Source organism: Tamandua tetradactyla, chromosome 7, assembly GCF_023851605.1.
Source record: "Tamandua tetradactyla isolate mTamTet1 chromosome 7, mTamTet1.pri, whole genome shotgun sequence".
NCBI lineage: Eukaryota > Metazoa > Chordata > Mammalia > Pilosa > Myrmecophagidae > Tamandua > Tamandua tetradactyla.
The window spans coordinates 103,100,389-103,118,032 of NC_135333.1; the positions used below are offsets into that span (position 1 = coordinate 103,100,389).

Genomic DNA, 17,644 nt, shown 5'->3' on the forward strand with positions numbered 1-17,644 from the left:
GACATCTGCACACCGATGTTCATAGCACCATTATTCACAACTGCCAAAAGATGGAAACTAACCAAATGCCCAACAACAGATGAGTGAATCAATAAAATGTGGTATATACATATGATGGAATATTATGCAGCAATAAGACAAAATGATGTCCTGAAGCACATGACAAGATGAATGAGCCTTGAAGACATAATGCTGAGTGAAATTAGCCACAGAAAAAAGGATAGATACTGTATGATTCCACTTTTATGACCAGCATAAATGTAAAATCAGAGGCTTATATTACAGAATATAGGAGACTTAAAGATGCATAGAAGCTAGAGATGGGTGAACCATTAGTTAATGAGGCTGAACTCCAATGTGAGGGAATAGATAGGAGTGAAGGTGGTTCTCTAGTGGGTCTAGAAGTAATATTACCACATTGAAGATGAACAAGTTTGAAAGGAGTTGTACAGACTTATGTGTCCCACTGATTAACACTAGAAATATGACTTAGTTCTCACAAGAATTATTTCAAAGATATGATTCTTGTACAAAGAGTGTTTAAATCCAGGGTATGAGGTAAAACTGCCATTGCATGCTATGAGCTATGTTCAAAAGGAAACCATCAGCACTACCACAGCAACAGCAGAGGTAAATAATGGGGGGAGGGACAAGAGTTAAGAAGAGGTTTAGGTTTTCTATTTGGCAGGAGTGTGTTTATTGGTTTTCTTTCTCTTGGGAACAATGAACTTATCTAAAATTGAGAATGTTGATGGACTGTGGACTTTGGGCCCTATACATGATGCCCGATGAATGCAGGTGATAGAGGATGCATTGATGGAGAAGTAGATTGGCGAAGGATGGTGTATACTTATGACAAAGGTTGTGCTGCTACAAAAAGGAACAAAGTCACGAGGCATGCAACAATGTGAATGAACACGTGGGACATTTGGTGAGACAAAATAAACCAGAAACAAAAGAACGAGAATAGATGACCACCTTTAGAAAATTTACAAGGAAACAGGGGCCTAGAATGTAAGATTTTAGAGAAGACACATTAAGTCCGGCGTGGTGATTATTATTTCTGGATTTTGAAAGGTTGTTTTATATATACATCCTGATATTTAGAGATAAGAATGAAGCTGAACAGTTTGGGGTTAAAATAATTCAGAACATAGGGGTAAGGAAGACAGTGTCTATATTTTAGAACCACACATGTTCTTTAAGACCAATGAAAGAAAGGTTTATTTGGTTTGGAACTGAAATTTTCTGTAGTGCATAATCTAATTCAACCTATCTGTATAGCTCATTTGAACAACTGAAACACAGGGAGCCCAGAACAAGAAAGAGGTCCTTTAATCCTGTATAGATTATTGTAATGCCGGGATACATCTTAGAGTATTTTAAGCAGATAATCAAAAAGCATTGGCAAAATCCCCTGAGGGATGGGAGAAAGAACATGGAACTATTAAACTTTACCATTAGGGAGTCCCCTGATAATGTGTCAAACTTCAGGGATACCCAAATCAATAGGCTATGCCCTCGATCATGAGGCTTACTTTTGTGAAGCTTACATAGGTAGTGGAGAAGCTTAGACTACCTATAGGCATTCCCAAGAGTTACTTCTGAAGGACCTCTTCTGTTGCTCAAATGTGGCCTCACTCTAAGCCCAACTCTGCAAGTGAAATCATTACCCTCTCTGCTACGTGGGACATGAGATCAAGGGGTGAAAGTTTCCCTGGTGATGTGGAAGATGAGTCCCAGGAATAAATCCAGACCTGGCACCATAAGTTCAATAACTCCATACTGAACAAAATGGGGAAAATATGTGTAATAAAGTATCAGTGGCAGAGAGAGTTCAAATAGAGTCAAGAGACTACTCTGGAGGTCACTTTTACGCAAGCTTCAGGTAGACCTTGCTACCTATCATAACCTGTCAACCCCCAACCAGGACCATTCTAGCCAATCCTAAAGAACGCCTAGGGCAATATATAAGATTCCACAAGGGTTCCATGCACTAGAGAAACTTTCCAGAAACCTACAACCTCCAGATGGGTCCCTGGTCAGATAAGTCCTGAAACTTAGCCCAGCCTCTCCAGAACATCAGACAGTTCCATCTTCCTACCCCATGTTAGTGACAGACTTTTCCAATATGAAAAATTTAGAATTGCCATAGCCCAAACACCCCTAAAGAGAGGAATGGAAAGATCAAAGGTGATGGTGGAGTTATACAGAGAAGATAGGATTTAACAAATGAATATGAATGCTGAATCATTAAATTAATATCTTTTTTAGTCTCCAGTATTTTAGAGGAGCTAGAAGTAAAAATCTAAAATTGTGAAATTGTAACCCATGTCAAACTGAAATATGTTCTACAACTAATTGTGGTGCTCTGCTTTGAAATTTTTAGCTTTTTTATATATATGTTATTTTTCAAAAAAAAAAAAGGAGGGAAAAAAAGTCAATTATGATGATCAAAAAATATTTAATCCCTCTAGCCTCCTATATTTTGGAGGAGCTAGAGTAAAAATCTGAGATGATCGTATGGTAGCCCATGACAAACTCTGAGATCTGTCCTGTAACTTCTTGTTGAAGAGTGCTTTGAAAGCTATTGCACTTTTATTTCTTTGCTTTGTATATATGTTATACTATAGAATAAAAAAAGTTGAAAATAAAAAAAATAAAGCAGGAAAGAAGATGAGAAGGAAGAGAGTACAGTGGTCAAGAGTGGTCTAGGATGGCTTCATGGAGAAGATGAATTTGAGAAGAAATCCAATAGAATTGAAAAGGTACACAACAGAGATGACTGTAGGATGAGTGTTTCAGGAAGATGGAAGAATAAGTACAAAGGCTTTGAGGCAGGGCATGCTTGGTGTGTTCTAGGAACATTAAAAAGGTGAGTGCATCTGGAGCAGAGTGTGAAAGGCAGAGGGGGTGGGTGGTAGGAGATGGGACCTGAAAGGTAATTAAGGTGAGGTGGTATGTTGAGCTTTGCTGACCAATGAAAGGACTCTCTAGCTTTGATTCTGAGTTAGATGGGAAATGATTGGAAAGGAGTGACATGGCATGATTTATGTTTTATGGGATCATTCTGGCTTCTCTGCTGTGAGGAGATTCTAGGTCAGGAGGGTAAAGAGCAGCATAATATTGAGGTAGGAATACTGGTTGGTAGGTGTAATAATCCAAATGAAAATTAATGTGGACTTGGATAAAAATAGTAGCAAATTAAGCAGTGAGAAACCATGAAATTCAGTATGTATTTTGCAAATTGACCTAATAGAATTTTAGGATGGATTACATATGAGTGTGAGAGAAGGGAAGGAGTTAAGAGTGAAACTAGGTTTTAGCTAGCTAACTAGAAGAGAGTTGCATTTACTGAGATGGTGAAAACTGGGGGTATAAGGAGCAAGTTTGGTAGAATATATTGGAAGTTCAGTTTTGGATATGTTGGCTTTAAGATGTTTATTAGATAAATTATCTTGCAGGGGTAAGGAAGACATTGTCTGTATTTTGGAAACACACCTACCCTTTGAGATGAAAGACAGAAAGGTTTATTCTGTCCGGAACCTAAATTCTCTGTAGCACATGATCTGACTCAAACTGTCTGGATATCTCATTTGAACAATTGAAACACAGGGAGCACAGAATAAGAATGAGGGCCCTCAATCCTGCATAGCTTAGTGCAATGCATGGATACATCCTAGAATATATTGAGCAGATAATCAATGAGTGTTGGCAAAGTCCCTTGAGGGATGGGAGAAAAATATGGAATGATTGAACTTTACCACCAGAGAAACCCCTTATTCTGTGTCAAACAATAGGGACACCCAAATCAACAGGCCAAGCCCTTGATCATGAGCCTTACTCTTGTGAAGCTTATGTAGGTAGTGGAGAAGCTTAGCCTACCTATAGGTATGCCTAAGGGTTACTTCTGGAGGACCTCTTTTGTTGCTCAGATGTGGCCTCAGTCTCTCTAAGCCCAGCTCTGCAAGTGAAATCATTGCCCTCCCCACTATGTGTGATAGGATATCCAGGAGTGAAAGTCTCCCTGGTGGTGTGGGAGATGACTCCCAAGGATGAGTCCAACAATTCCATCCTAACCAAAAGGGGAAAGAAGTGTAACTAATAAAGTACCAGTGGCCGAGAGAGTCCAAATGGAGTTGAGAGGATACTCTGGAGGTCACTCTTACGACAAGCTTCAGTTGAGCATTGCTGCCAACCCCCAACCAAAACCATTCCAGTCAATACCTGGGAATCCTGGAAAATAAGATTTTGTAGAATCTTATCAATATGTAAGATTCTACAAAAGTCCATGCATTAGGGTAACTTTCCAGAAACCTACAACCTCCAGATGGGTCCCTGGACCAGATACATCCTGAAACCTAGAGGGCCCAGCCTCTTCAGAACATCAGTTAGTTCCATGTCAATATTATTGACGGCTCCTTCCAACATGAAAAAGTTAGAATGGGTGTAGCCCAAATACCCCTAAAGTGTAGGATAGAAAGATCAAATGTGATGGTGGAGTTATACAGAGAAGATAGGGTTTAACAAACAAATATGATTGCTGGATCATCAAATTGATATTTCTTTTAGTCTCCAGTATCTTAGAGCAGCTAGAAGTAAAAACCTAAAATTGCAAAAACTCTGAAATATGTTCTACAACTAATTGCAGGGCTGTGCTTTGAAATCTATTACTCTTTGTATATATGTTATTTTTCACACAAAAAAAGTTGATTGTGATAATAAAAAATACGTATTTATTCCTTCTATCCTCCTATGTTCTGGAGCAGCTAGAAGGAAAAATTTGAGAGGATGGTATGGTAATCCATGACACACTCTGGGATCTGTCCTGTAACTACTTGTGAAGAGTGCTTTGAAAACTATTGTTTTTTCTTTCTTTGCTTTGTATATCTGTTATATTACACAATAAAAAAAAAGTTAAAAAAAAGAAAGAAAAGGAAAACAAAAAACTAAGCAGCAACTTCTCATTTTACAGATGAGGCAACCTAACCTTAAAGAGATATGCCCAAGGTCACATAACTGATAAATGGAGGCAAAAGAATTTACACACATACAGTCTGACTCCAGAGTTTGTGCTCTTAAAAATAGCAAAATATTACTTCCCCATTGTAATAAATGGGGGATTTTCAGTAAATGGTAGTCATTTTTACTACTAATAATTGTTCACTATTGGGTGAAGGTGATTTATACATTATGCATTTCTGCATTCACTCTCTCAAATATTTGTTCATTTCTTTTATTGCTCAGGCACTGTGGTAGGCATTGAGGATTCACCGGCAATAGTGACCTCTGCTTCTAAAATAAGCTTTGCCTTTTCATGTAGACATTTAAACTTCTGGATGGCAGGCTACACATTCTTAGTGTATATTGGGTTCCATAAATATCTTTTGACTTAGCTGTATTATAAATAGTTTCTCAGAAAGGGAGCATAGTTCATAATCTGGTTCTATGAGTGAGACTATATGTTCCCACAATGTCGGTTACCAATTATATGAATTGGGACAATTATATATGCAACTGAGTTCATTACCTGTGATGTTGTAATGCAACATCTAACACAGGGCTGTTAGAGAGATCAAATGAGATAATGTATGAGAAAATACTTGGTAAAATATAGTTTGAAATTAATGTCAATTTTTACTTTAAAATCCACACCCAAATTTATGCAATGTTATGTTGGAGATGTTAATTTATCCTTAATGTAGTTGGGACATTTTAAGATTTTATTTTGGAAGGGCACCATGTTATCATTGTCATTACCATTATGTTTTTTTATGAAGGGTCCCCATGATGCATGTCATTGCATAGCAAATAAATGGTGAAGGACTTTTAAAAAAACATATTTAAAACAATTATTGCAAAATGCTAGGTATTCTCTATGCCTGAATATCATAAGCACCAGCACTTTGTGATGTTTTCATTAACAAATGGAGGATTTTTATTTTACAAGTTGAGATGCAGAACTTACTTTTAATTTGCATAGATGTGAGATCAATTCTTATTTTGCTGTAAACAGTGTATCCAGCAGCCAAGTAGTCATTTGTGCATTCACAGTCTTGCCTTCTACTTCCATTGAAAGGACATTCATATGGATTTTGTAGTCTGTAATATTAGGATATTGTTAGTATTAGGCACAATCAATAGGTTATAATGTATATAAATGACAAACTTTGGAAGCAGCAAAATAAAAGACACACTTCTGCTTTTTAACATTTTAGCATCAATTTAAGAAAGTAGTAAAAATCACTCAAGGTTAGCATATAAAATGTTCAACCATAAATTCAATGTTAGTTTGTAGAAAAATAATTTAGCCATACTTCTCCTAAATTTTAACTTGACACATAGATCTTAAACTCTTCCTCTCCCTGATGTCCCACTGCTCACTCACAGTATTCTTATTCAGATACCATTAGTCAGTTTCTCTGTGCACACATGTTAACACACAAGTCTTTACTACTGAATAGGTTTGGACAATATCCGACTTAAGCCATAATATTTTCCATCTGTCCTAAATTACTTGTCCCACATGTGAACACTACAAGCTAGAATTTCTCAGTCCTTGAAGGATAATAAGAATGCACAGAAAGACCAAAACACAATTTGTACCTAAAGCCATACACTTCAGAAAAGTTGTCTTCTTCACCTTTGGCCAGTGATAGATATTCCTTGGGGTTCTCCAAGTGCATACCTGCACAATGAATCTAAAGGAAAAATGCAAACATCTAGAAAATCTTCTGCAAGTCAATGATCTAACAAAAGGAGAAATCTTGTATGATTCCACTTATAGGTAATCTCTAGAATAAGCAAATTCATAGACAGAAAGTAGATTCAAGGTTACCCAGGGACTGGGGGGAGGGAGGAATGTGGAGTTTTTGCATAATAGGTTCAGCGTTTCTACTTGCAGTCATGAAAAAAGTTATAGTAATGGATGGCGGTGGTGGTAGCATAACACTGTGAATGTTATTAATACCACTTAAAAATAGTTAAAATGGAAAACTTTGTGTTATATATGGATTACCACAATACAAGCATGAATAATACATGTTAAAAAACCATGCTTGTATTGTGGTAATCCACATATAACACAAAGCATGAATAATACATGTTAAAAAATCAGCTGGCTGCCTGAGGATCACCCGCCATCATGAATGACACGGTAACTATCCGGACCAGGAAGTTCATGACCAACCGACTACTTCAGAGGAAACAAATGGTCATTGATGTCCTTCATCCTGGAAAGGCAACGGTACCTAAGACAGAAATTCGGGAAAAACTAGCCAAAATGTACAAGACTACACCAGATGTCATCTTTGTATTTGGATTCAGAACCCATTTTGGTGGTGGCAAGACGACTGGCTTTGGCATGATTTATGATTCCTTGGATTATGCAAAGAAAAATGAACCCAAACACAGACTTGCAAGACATGGCCTATATGAGAAGAAAAAGACCTCAAGAAAACAGCGAAAGGAACGCAAGAATAGAATGAAGAAGGTCAGGGGTACTGCAAAGGCCAATGTTGGTGCTGGCAAAAAGTGAGCTGGAGATTGGATAACAGAAAGAGTAAAGAGTTCAGTGACTTGATCCGTGATTGTGCAGATATTTCACCAGAGGATTAATAAAACTAAAAACTTTGAAAAAAAAAATCAAATAGGAGCTGTTTTTTATACCTTTATTATTCTTCCCTTAATGTTAAGGTAATAGTCACCATCCTTCTTAATGTGGTTTTTCACTTGAATTTCTTTGCAGCTCGTAAATGTTTTACCTTTAGGGACAAGTAAATACAGCTTATCAGCACCAACAATTCACAGACACAAAATGAACTTAACCATAATATGACTATTTATGGAGCATACGAATATCATTTCAAATTTTAATTAAAACTCCTTAGGAGCACTTAGGTACAAGGTAGATTTTTGAAGTCTGTTACTTACAATCATTGGCATAACATGTCTTTTGAGCATCTGGTTTTAAATGCTTTAAACATAAGTCACTGGACCAGCCATTTTCAGCCATACATTGCACTCTTCTCTCCATTACCCCAACTCCACAAGTCACTGAGCACTGTGAACACAGAAAATTTGAAGGTAAAAGATATAGTATGATAAGGCTAGTACATCAGTGCCTTGTCCTCTCAAAAACTAGGTCCACTTCCTGGCCACATGGGAAAGAAACCCTAGAATGAGCTGAGATTCGGCATCAAGAGATTGAGAAAACCTTCTCTACCAAAAGGGGGAAGAGTGAAATGAGACAAAATAAAGTGTCAATGGCCGAGAGATTCCAAACAGAGTCGAGAGGTTATCCTGGAGGTTATTCTTACGCATTAAATAGATACAACCTTGTTAGTCAAGATGAAATGGAGAGGCTGGAGGGAACTGCCTGAAAATGTAGAGCTGTGTTCCAGTAGCCATGTTTCTTGAAGGTGATTGTATAACGATATAGCTTTCACAATGTGACTGTGTGATTGTGAAAACCTTGTGTCTGATGCTTCTTTTACCTACCTTATCAACAGAAGAGTAAAACATACCGAATAAAAATAAATAATAGAGGGAATGAATGTTAAAATAAATTTAGATTGAAATGCTAGTGATCAATGAAAGGGAGGGTTAAGGGGTGTGGTATGTATGAATTTTTTCCTGTTGTCTTTTTATTGCTTTTTCTGAATTGATGCAAATGTTCTAAGAAATGATCATGATGATGAATATGCAACTATGTGATATTGTGAATTACTGATCATATATGTAGAACGGAATGATCATAAGTTAAGAAGGCTTGTGTTTGTTTGTAGTTATATATTTTTTAATTAAAAAATTAATTAAAAATAAATTAAGAAAAAAGACTAGGTCTATGTGAAACTAAGTGACTTTTGATAGTCGCTAGAGGTAATACAGATGCTAGAGGCTGGACAATCACAGGTGGGACAAATCCTAGGGACGAGCCTGAATCTATTATTTCTCAGAAATGGTTTCCTCTAATTTACTTTATGCAGTTATATCAACAGTACATTGCAAATGCTTAATAAACATTAATGATGGTTATTAATACAACTGAGAGTTTGTCCTCATTTATATATTAAAATTGCAGGGCAATATTTACTTGCCTTCCATCAAGTACATTTGTAATGGAATGTAGTGCAAATAACTTTTATAATTCATATATTAGGTTTAATTACTTATTAATTAGCAAATAAATATTTCTTAAGTATTCAAAGTACAAGCCATTAGCTCTCTGATGAATAGAAATAAATATTAGTTATGGTGTCTGTTTACAAGCAGGTATAGCAAGCATAGGAAGGGAAATAAGAAATTTATAGAAATAACTGATAAAATGGTTTTTAGACAGTTCTGAGGAACTTCTTAGACCTGTAGACTGCCAGGCAAACCACACCCTAGGAAATCTCATTCAGAAAGTTTTAAATTCATAATTAAACACTGACCTTGCCCCATTTTCCAACTTTCCAAGTGGCCACATACAAACAGCTCTTAAAATTGCATTTGTAAACCTGAGGGGAAGGCAGCACAGGACACTCTCGATAGGCAATTGGCCAAATTTCATGGAGCTTATTTTTCTTAGATCGTATTCCAATACAATATGTAATCCTTTGTTGGTAACTAAATCCACAGTTTCCTGAACACTGAAAAACACAATCACAAGGAGAGGCAAAGACGCCCTTAAATTTAGCGAGAGCCTAATATATGCCAGGTGCTTAATATATATTACATCATACCAAAAATTTCATTTATTAGTCTCATTTTACAAATGAGTAAACAAAGGTCCAGAAGCATCAGGCAACTTTCACAGAAGTGCACTAATCAATGGAAGGACAAAGACTCACTCAGTCCAGGTTCTCTATCTGTGGAGCCTACGTTTTTTTCCATTATATCACCAAGAACACCTTAATTGAATGGAACTTTATCTCTTGAAAGCTACAGCTTTGGAGAAATGAAACATATTAGAGGTTCATACCTGAAATGAAGGATATTTATAAGACAATTTACTAGTAATAATGTATGATTTTGAATATATTTATTTTAATACATATAGTGTGACCTGTAACACCATCTAAATAAAATAGGTAAATGATTTAGATAAAAACTCCCAAGACAAATATAGGTAAACAGACTTCTGCCTCTCTAGCAAAAATGTAATAACAAAAAATAGATTTACCTTTCCATATGAAACAACCAAAACAACTGGACAAAATATATGAAACAGTGACTTTTAAGATATTAGGTTTCCCTTGTATATGATGGATTGCTTTTCTCTTGCTGCTTTGAAGATCCTCTCTTTCTCTTTGATCTCTGATATTCTGACTAGTAAGTGTCTTGGAGAACGTCTATTTGGATCTATTCTCTTTGGGGTGCGTTGCACTTCTTGGATCTGTAATTTTAGATCTTTCATAAGAGTTGGGAAATTTTCAGTGATAATTTCTTCCATTAGTTTTTCTCCTCCTTTTCCCTTCTCTTCTCCTTCTGGGACAACCACAACACGTATGTTTGTGCGCTTCATATTATCATGCAATTCCCTGAGCCCCTGCTCATATTTTTGCATTCTTTTCCCTATAGTTTCTTTTTCTTTTTGGATTTCAGATGTTCCATCCTCCAGTTCACTAATCCTAACCTCTGTCTCTTGAAATCTACCATTGTAGGTTTCCATTGTTTTTTTAATCTCTTCTACTGTATCTTTCATTCCCATAAATTCTGTGATTTGTTTTATCAGACTTTCCATTTCTTCTTTTTGTTCATTCCTTGCCTTCTTCATGTCCTCCCTCAATTCATTGATTTGGTTTTTGATGAGGTTTTCCATTTCTGTTCGTATATTCAGAATTAGTTGTTTCAGCTCCTGTATCTCATTTGAACTATTGGTTTGTTCCTTTGACTGGGCCATATCTTCAATTTTCCTGATGTGATTTGTTATTTTTTGCTGGCGTCTGGACATTTAATTACCTTAATTTTATTCTGGAGATTGCTTTCACTTTTCTTACCTAGGGTTTTCTTGCTAGATGAGTTTGTTGTCTATCTGTTCTTTGACCTTCAGTTCAGCTTTTTCTGGGCCTCTAGCTTAAGTTTTGTTTAACAGAGGGTAATTTTTCAGTCCTTGTTTTCTTGTTTCTTGTCCTGCTTGTAAGGTGCCTTTTCCCTCCCCACCTTTAGGAGGGTCTACATAGGTATTACAGACTCCAGCCGGGTTTTCCCCGACTAAACTGGCCTCCTTTCGGGGGGAAGGAGTCACCTGCATCAGTTTTCCCTGAAGGTGAGACCCAGTAGGTTGAAAGACTTTCCTGTGAAGTCTCTGGGCTCTGTTTTTCTTATCCTGCCCAGTATGTGGCGCTTGTCTGTCTGCGGGCCCCACCAGCAAAAGATGTTGTGGCTCCTTTAACTTTGGCAGGCTCTCCCTGCTAGGGGCATGGTGGAGACAGAGGAAAGGTTGTAGGCTGGTTTTAATGGCTTCAAATTGCCAAGCCCTGGGGTCTGAATTCCTTGAGAGAGGGATTCCACCTGAGTTGTGTTTCACCCCTCCCCTGGGGAAGGCTCAGGCGGGAGACAGCCCTGAAAGCAGCCTGTTTCTGCGTATGCCTGGGGCAGTTGCAGCCTGTGTAATACCGCCGCTGAATCCAGAGGCAGCCAAGCCTCCATAGAAACAGCCACAAAAACCTGTTTCATCCCCTTTCCTCTTTTTCAGTTAGCCCAATAGGCGACCTCCGCCTTGACCAGTTTCGCCTGAGCTGGGGGCCTATTTTTAGTAGTCAGAATTTGTTTATTAATGCCACAATTGGTGTTTGGTTGGACTCAGTCCCTGCTACTGTTAGAGTCTCTTTTCTTTCCCTCAGGGAAGCCACCTGTGGGGGAGGGGCGCCGGCCGCCGCGGCTTGGGGAACTGCGCGGGGCTCGGGGAACTCATTGTTCTGGAGACTCGCAGCCAGTCCAGCTGGTCCAGACTGCGGTACGCTGTGTGTTTGGTCACTATCGTGACTCCAGGAGCTGTTCTGTACTGTTTCTCGTTATTTAGTAGTTGTTCTGGAGGACGAACTAAAACGCGCACATTACTAAGCCACCATCTTGGCCCCTCCCGACTTTTAAGATATTAGATATCAGGCAATGAAAGGTAGTGATCACTGAGACATGGAAAATAAACAAACTGGCCACATAATTGTCCCAGTTTACTGCCTTGAGATAATTTGCAGGTCTTGGCACAAGGAAAGGGAACCCAAGGGGCGCCCACAGATTCCTTGAGCAGAGGAGTCAGAGCTAAAAGTCTCAGGAGACCAAATGTGGACAGAGCACCAAAGAAGAGATTGCAACACAGGGACTTTAGTGAAATGTGGAAGGTTTCCTGTCCTATGTAGAATTCAGCAGAGTTCTGACCAGTGCATATCTGTGAAGAAACCATATAAGGCTGGCAAAAGAACCACCCCAAAGAGAGATGTTACTGTGTCTGGTACTCACAGAGGGCTAATTATAGTGCCCATTCCCTCTAGCCATACTGGAAAACTTAGAAATACATGAAGCATTGGGTAGAATACTCACAAGGGTCTTGTTACAGTTGTGCAGAATAATTAACCCTAGAATAGAAGATACACGGGTCCCAACTAACACATCTTAAAAGAAAGACAAGACAGGATTAACAGCTTTCAAATAACATAGCTAAGTCCCAGATCAAAGCTCAAAATAAATGGATAGGAGTTTGAAAAAATCTCCTTTTTTAATCAAAATTTTTAACCAATTTTAACCAAAAAGGTAAAATTCACAATTTTTGGCATGCATAAAAAATTAATTGGCTATGCAAAGAAACAGAAAACCACAAACTCTAATAGAGGAGAAAAATCCACCCATCAAAACAGATTCAGAAGGATGACATCAGTGAAATGGCAATGTAAGGACTTCTGAAAATTCTTATTTCCATAAAAGCAATTAGAAAACTAGTAATAATTTCAGAAGGAACTTTCTCAGAACTGTGGCCATTAACCAAAGACTTGCACATCTATTTAAGAAACAAAGCTAAATCTCAGGAAGAACAGTAAGCTTTATGGCATTTTAACTTGCCCTGCTCTTCTTCCTGTCTCCACCCTCAGCTCTGTGGTAGCCTTGAAAATTATTAGCCCCCAAATCACAGTGAAAATCAGCAGCCAGGAAACCACCAGAAGGACAGAATTGACACATTCAAATACCTCGTTCTCAGAGACTTGCTATTATTTGATACACCTTGTGGGTCATGGGAAGATCTTAGTTGCAAGGCTGTCTTTATTTGACCTGACTTTGAGCTGATCCAGGGCAAAATAAGCCTTTTGTGGGCAGGTAAGGGTGGCTCAGTGGCAGAGTTCTCACCTGCCATGCCAGAGACCAGGGTTTGAGTCCAGGTGCCTGCCCGTGCAAAAAAAAGAAAGAAAGAAAAAAGCCTTTTGTCTGGGGGCATTTGTTGAATACAATTAGAAGCAATTGTTTAACTTTGTGCTGAGGCAGTGGATAATATTTGGGGCAAACAATGGGCAAGCCAAAAACTTAAAAGGCAAAGCTGGGGATAAGCTACCCACTGGGGCTCTGAAAAGCTCCAATGATATCAGGAAAGACCTGAAAACACAATCTCACTTCTGGCTTGAGGTTCTCCACAAGCAAGAGTTAAGACTAAATTCTTAACTGCTGGCTAACTATTTAATGTGGGGTCAAACATGGGTAAAGTGCCCCTCAGCAAAGGCTGGCTCCAGATGCTCAAGGAAATCACTGTTCAGTAATTATCTGACTTCTAAATTAATTGAGAAGAGACTTCAGTGATTGCACATGATAAAGAATACAGAATTTTATAGAACTATTCAGAAGAGCAGGAAGGGAGAAGGGAAAATCTGATTTCCAGAGTTGCTATGTTATATTATTTTAAATGTCTTCCTTTTAACAACAAATTATGAGACATGCAGACACAAGAAAGTATGGCCCATTCACAGAGGAAAAATAATCCGTAGAAACTGTCTCTAAGTAAGCCAAATATGTTTAAAGAACCAAAGGAAAACACACGTAAATAACTAAAGAAAAGTATGAGAAAAACATCTCATCACAGAGAGAATATCAATAAAGAAACAGAAATCATAAAAAGAAATAGAAATTCTGGAGTTGAAAAGTAAAATAGATTTTAAAATTATACTAGAATAGCTAAACAGCAGATCCCTTTAGGCAGAAGGAAGAATTGGTGAACTTGGAGACAGGTTAATTGGGATTATCTATTTTGAGGAACAGAAAGAAAAAAGATGAAGAAAAGTAAACAGAGCCTCAGTGACCTGTGGGACACAATTAAGAGCAATAACATGCACATATGGGCATACCAGAGGCAGAGAGAAAAGAGAAAAGGGGGCAGAAAGAATAGTGTAATGGCCCAAACATCCCAAATTTGATGAAGAACATTAAACTGTGCATTCCAGAATCTCAATGAGCTCCAAGGAGGATAAACTCAAATAAATTTATATCTTGACATATCATAATCAAACTGTCAAAAGTCATAAAGAAAGAAACTTGAAAATAGCAAGAGAGGTGACCCATCAGGGACAGGTGACCCTTAATAAGATTTGCGGATTTCTCATTAGAAACCATGGAAGCCAGAAGCCGGTGGTTGAAGATCAAAATGCTGAAAGAAAAAGGCAGTCAAACTATCTTCAAAAATGAAATAGAAATGAACACAATCTGAAATAAACAACAAGAAAATGAGACAATTTGTCACTATCAAACCTGATCTAACAGAAATGCTAAAGGGAGTCCTTCAGGATCATTTGAAAGGACACTAGATAGTAACTAAAAATCCACATGAAGAAATAAGGGACACCAGGAAAGGTAATGACATGGGTAAATATAAAAGACAGTTATAAATATATTTTGGCTTATAACACTTGTTTTCTCCTATCTGATTTAAAGGGCAACTGCAAAAGGCAATACTTATAAATCTATGTTGATGGGCAAACAATAGGTAAAGACATAATTTGTAAAACAGCACAAAGAGCATGGAGGGAACTGAGCTATATAGGAGCAAAGTTTTTGTATACTTTTTGAATCAAATGGATGTTAATCTGAACTGTACTGTTTTAAGTTAAGAAATGAATTGCAATCCTCATGGCAACCACTAAGAAAAATTTTTTTAAAGAAAAGGAAAAAACAGGAATTAAAATGACACACTAGTAAATATTTACTTAACAGAAAATAATCATTTAGTAATAGAGGAAGAAAGGGACAAAATAAAAAACATAAAATAGAGAAGAAATACCAAAATGGCACTATAGATCCTACATTATCAGCAATTGCATTACATGTAAAATGATTAAATACTCCAATTAGGAGGTAGAGCTTGGCAGAATAGTTCAACTATTTGACCCAACTTGGCAGAACGGATAAACTATGACCCATCTTGTAGCTGTCTACAAGAGACACAACTTAGATTCTCAGATACAAATAGGTTGGCAATAAAATATGGAAAAAGTTGACCCATACAAACTGTAACCCAAAGAGAGCTGGAAAAAAATAAAAATAAAAAAAAACAAAAGGAGCTGGAGTGGCCATACTATTATTAGACAAAACAGACTTCAAGACAAAAATTGTTACTAGAGACAAGGCAAGACATTTTATGATAGAAGGGCCAATCCATCAAAAATATATGACAATTATAAACATATATATGCTTAACAACAGAGCTTCAAAATACATGAAGCAAAACCTTAAAGAATTGAAATGTAGAAACAATTTAACAATAGCTGAAGACTTTAAGTCCTCACTTTCAATAACGAATAAACAGAAATTATAGAAAATTCCAACTAATAAGAGCAGAGCACACATTCTTTCTCAGCCCGTATAGAAAACTTTCCTGTATAAACCATATTTTAGGCCATAAAACAAGCCTCAATAAATTTTAAAGGACTGAAATCATACAGAGTATGTTGCTAACCATAGTAGACAAAAAGCAAAAATCAATAAAGAAGAAAACTTGGGAAATTCACAAATATGTTGAAATTAAACACACTCCTAAATAACCAGTGAGTCAAAGAAGAAATCAAATGGAAAATTAGAAAATACGTTTAAATAAATGAAAATGAATACATAACATAAAGCTTATGCGACACAGCTAAAGAAGTGCTGAGAAGAACGTTCATAACTGTAAATACCTAAATTAAAACAATAAAAATGTCAAATCAATAACATAACCTTCCACCTTAAGAAATTAGAAAAAGAAGAGCAAACTAAGCCCAAAGCAAGAAGGAAAGAATGGCAAAGATTAGAGTGGAAATAAATGAAAAAACAACAAAGAAAATTTAAAACATCAAAAGTTGATTCATTAGAAAGACAACAAAATAGATAAATGTTTATCTAAACTGACCAAAACCAGAGAGACAGAGAGAGAGGAGACTTAAATTATTAAATTAGAAATAAAGAGGGGACATCACTGCCTATTTTACAGAAATAATAAGGTTTATAAGGGAATACCATTAATAATTGTATTCCAACAAATTAGATAATCTAGATGAAATGAGCAAATTCCTAGAAAGATATAAATTACTGAAACTGACTCAAGAAGAATTAGAAAATATAAATAGGCTTATAACAAGTAAAGAGATTGAATTAGTATTTAAAACCCTTCTCACACACACACATAAAACAAGAACTACAGGCTTCACTGGTGAATTCTATCAAATGTTAAAAAAAAATTAAGTCCAATCTTTCACAGACTCTTCCATAGTACAGAAAATGATGGAACATTTCCAAATACAGTCAATGACGCTGATAGCTTTTTGACTTTAAAACCAAACAAAGACATCACAAGAGAAGAAAATCACAGACTAATATGTATTATAAATAGATGCAAAAACTTTCAACAAAATACCAAGCTAACTTTTATTTAACATTATTCTGGAGTTTCTAGCCAGGGCAATTAAGCAAGAAAAAGAAATAAAAGGCATGCAAATTCAAAGGAAGAAGTAAAAATATCTCTATTTTAATGATGTCTTACATACAGAAAACCCTAAAGAATTCACACATGCAAGAAAAACATTATTACAGCTAGTAAACACGATCAGAAAAGTTGTAGGATATAAAATCAATGTACTAAAATCAATTGTATTTCTATGTACTAGCAATGAACAATCAGAAAATTAAATAAAGGATAAAAATCTATTTAAAATAGCATCATGGAGGATAAAATTCTTAGGAAAACATTAATAAAAGAAGTACAAAGCGTGTACAGTTCAATATCATTGGAAGAAATTAAACAAGTCTTAAATTATGGGACGACACCCTGGGTTCATGAATTGGAAGACGATATAATTAAGTTGTCTATACTACCCAAATTGATATACAGAATCTATCTAATTCCTAATAAAATCCTAACTGGATTTTATGCAGAATTTGACAAGCCAATCCTAAAATTCATATGCAAATACAAAGTACCCAGAATAGCCAAAACAATCTTGAAAAAATACAAAACAAAGTTGGTTCACTTTCTAATTTCAAAACTTAATATTAAGCTACTATAATCAAGCAGTGGGGAACTGGCACAAGAATAGACCTAAGACCAAGGGAATATGTTGACAGCCCAGAGATAAACCCATGTGTTCATGATTAGGTGATTTTTGAGGAGTCTCAAATTAATGAGGAAAGAAGTTTTTCAACAAATTGTGGTGAA

The 17,644-nt window shown here is 36.6% G+C and overlaps 1 protein-coding gene and 1 pseudogene across 1 annotated transcript in view; one reads left to right on the forward strand and one right to left on the reverse strand.

Annotated features, from left to right (window-relative positions):
* The window catches only part of ADAMTS20 (ADAM metallopeptidase with thrombospondin type 1 motif 20), a 185,210-nt gene that overhangs the window by 24,536 nt on the left and 143,030 nt on the right, over nucleotides 1-17,644 (reverse strand). Inside the window, exons 32-36 of the mRNA XM_077170618.1 lie at nucleotides 9,435-9,632; nucleotides 7,933-8,062; nucleotides 7,669-7,763; nucleotides 6,607-6,701; nucleotides 5,969-6,102 (exon numbers count right to left, since the gene is read on the reverse strand). Of these exons, the coding sequence (XP_077026733.1) occupies nucleotides 5,969-6,102; nucleotides 6,607-6,701; nucleotides 7,669-7,763; nucleotides 7,933-8,062; nucleotides 9,435-9,632 (652 nt within the window). The remainder of the gene's footprint in view (nucleotides 1-5,968; nucleotides 6,103-6,606; nucleotides 6,702-7,668; nucleotides 7,764-7,932; nucleotides 8,063-9,434; nucleotides 9,633-17,644) is intronic.
* LOC143689909 (small ribosomal subunit protein eS24 pseudogene) lies at nucleotides 7,123-7,581 on the forward strand (annotated as a pseudogene).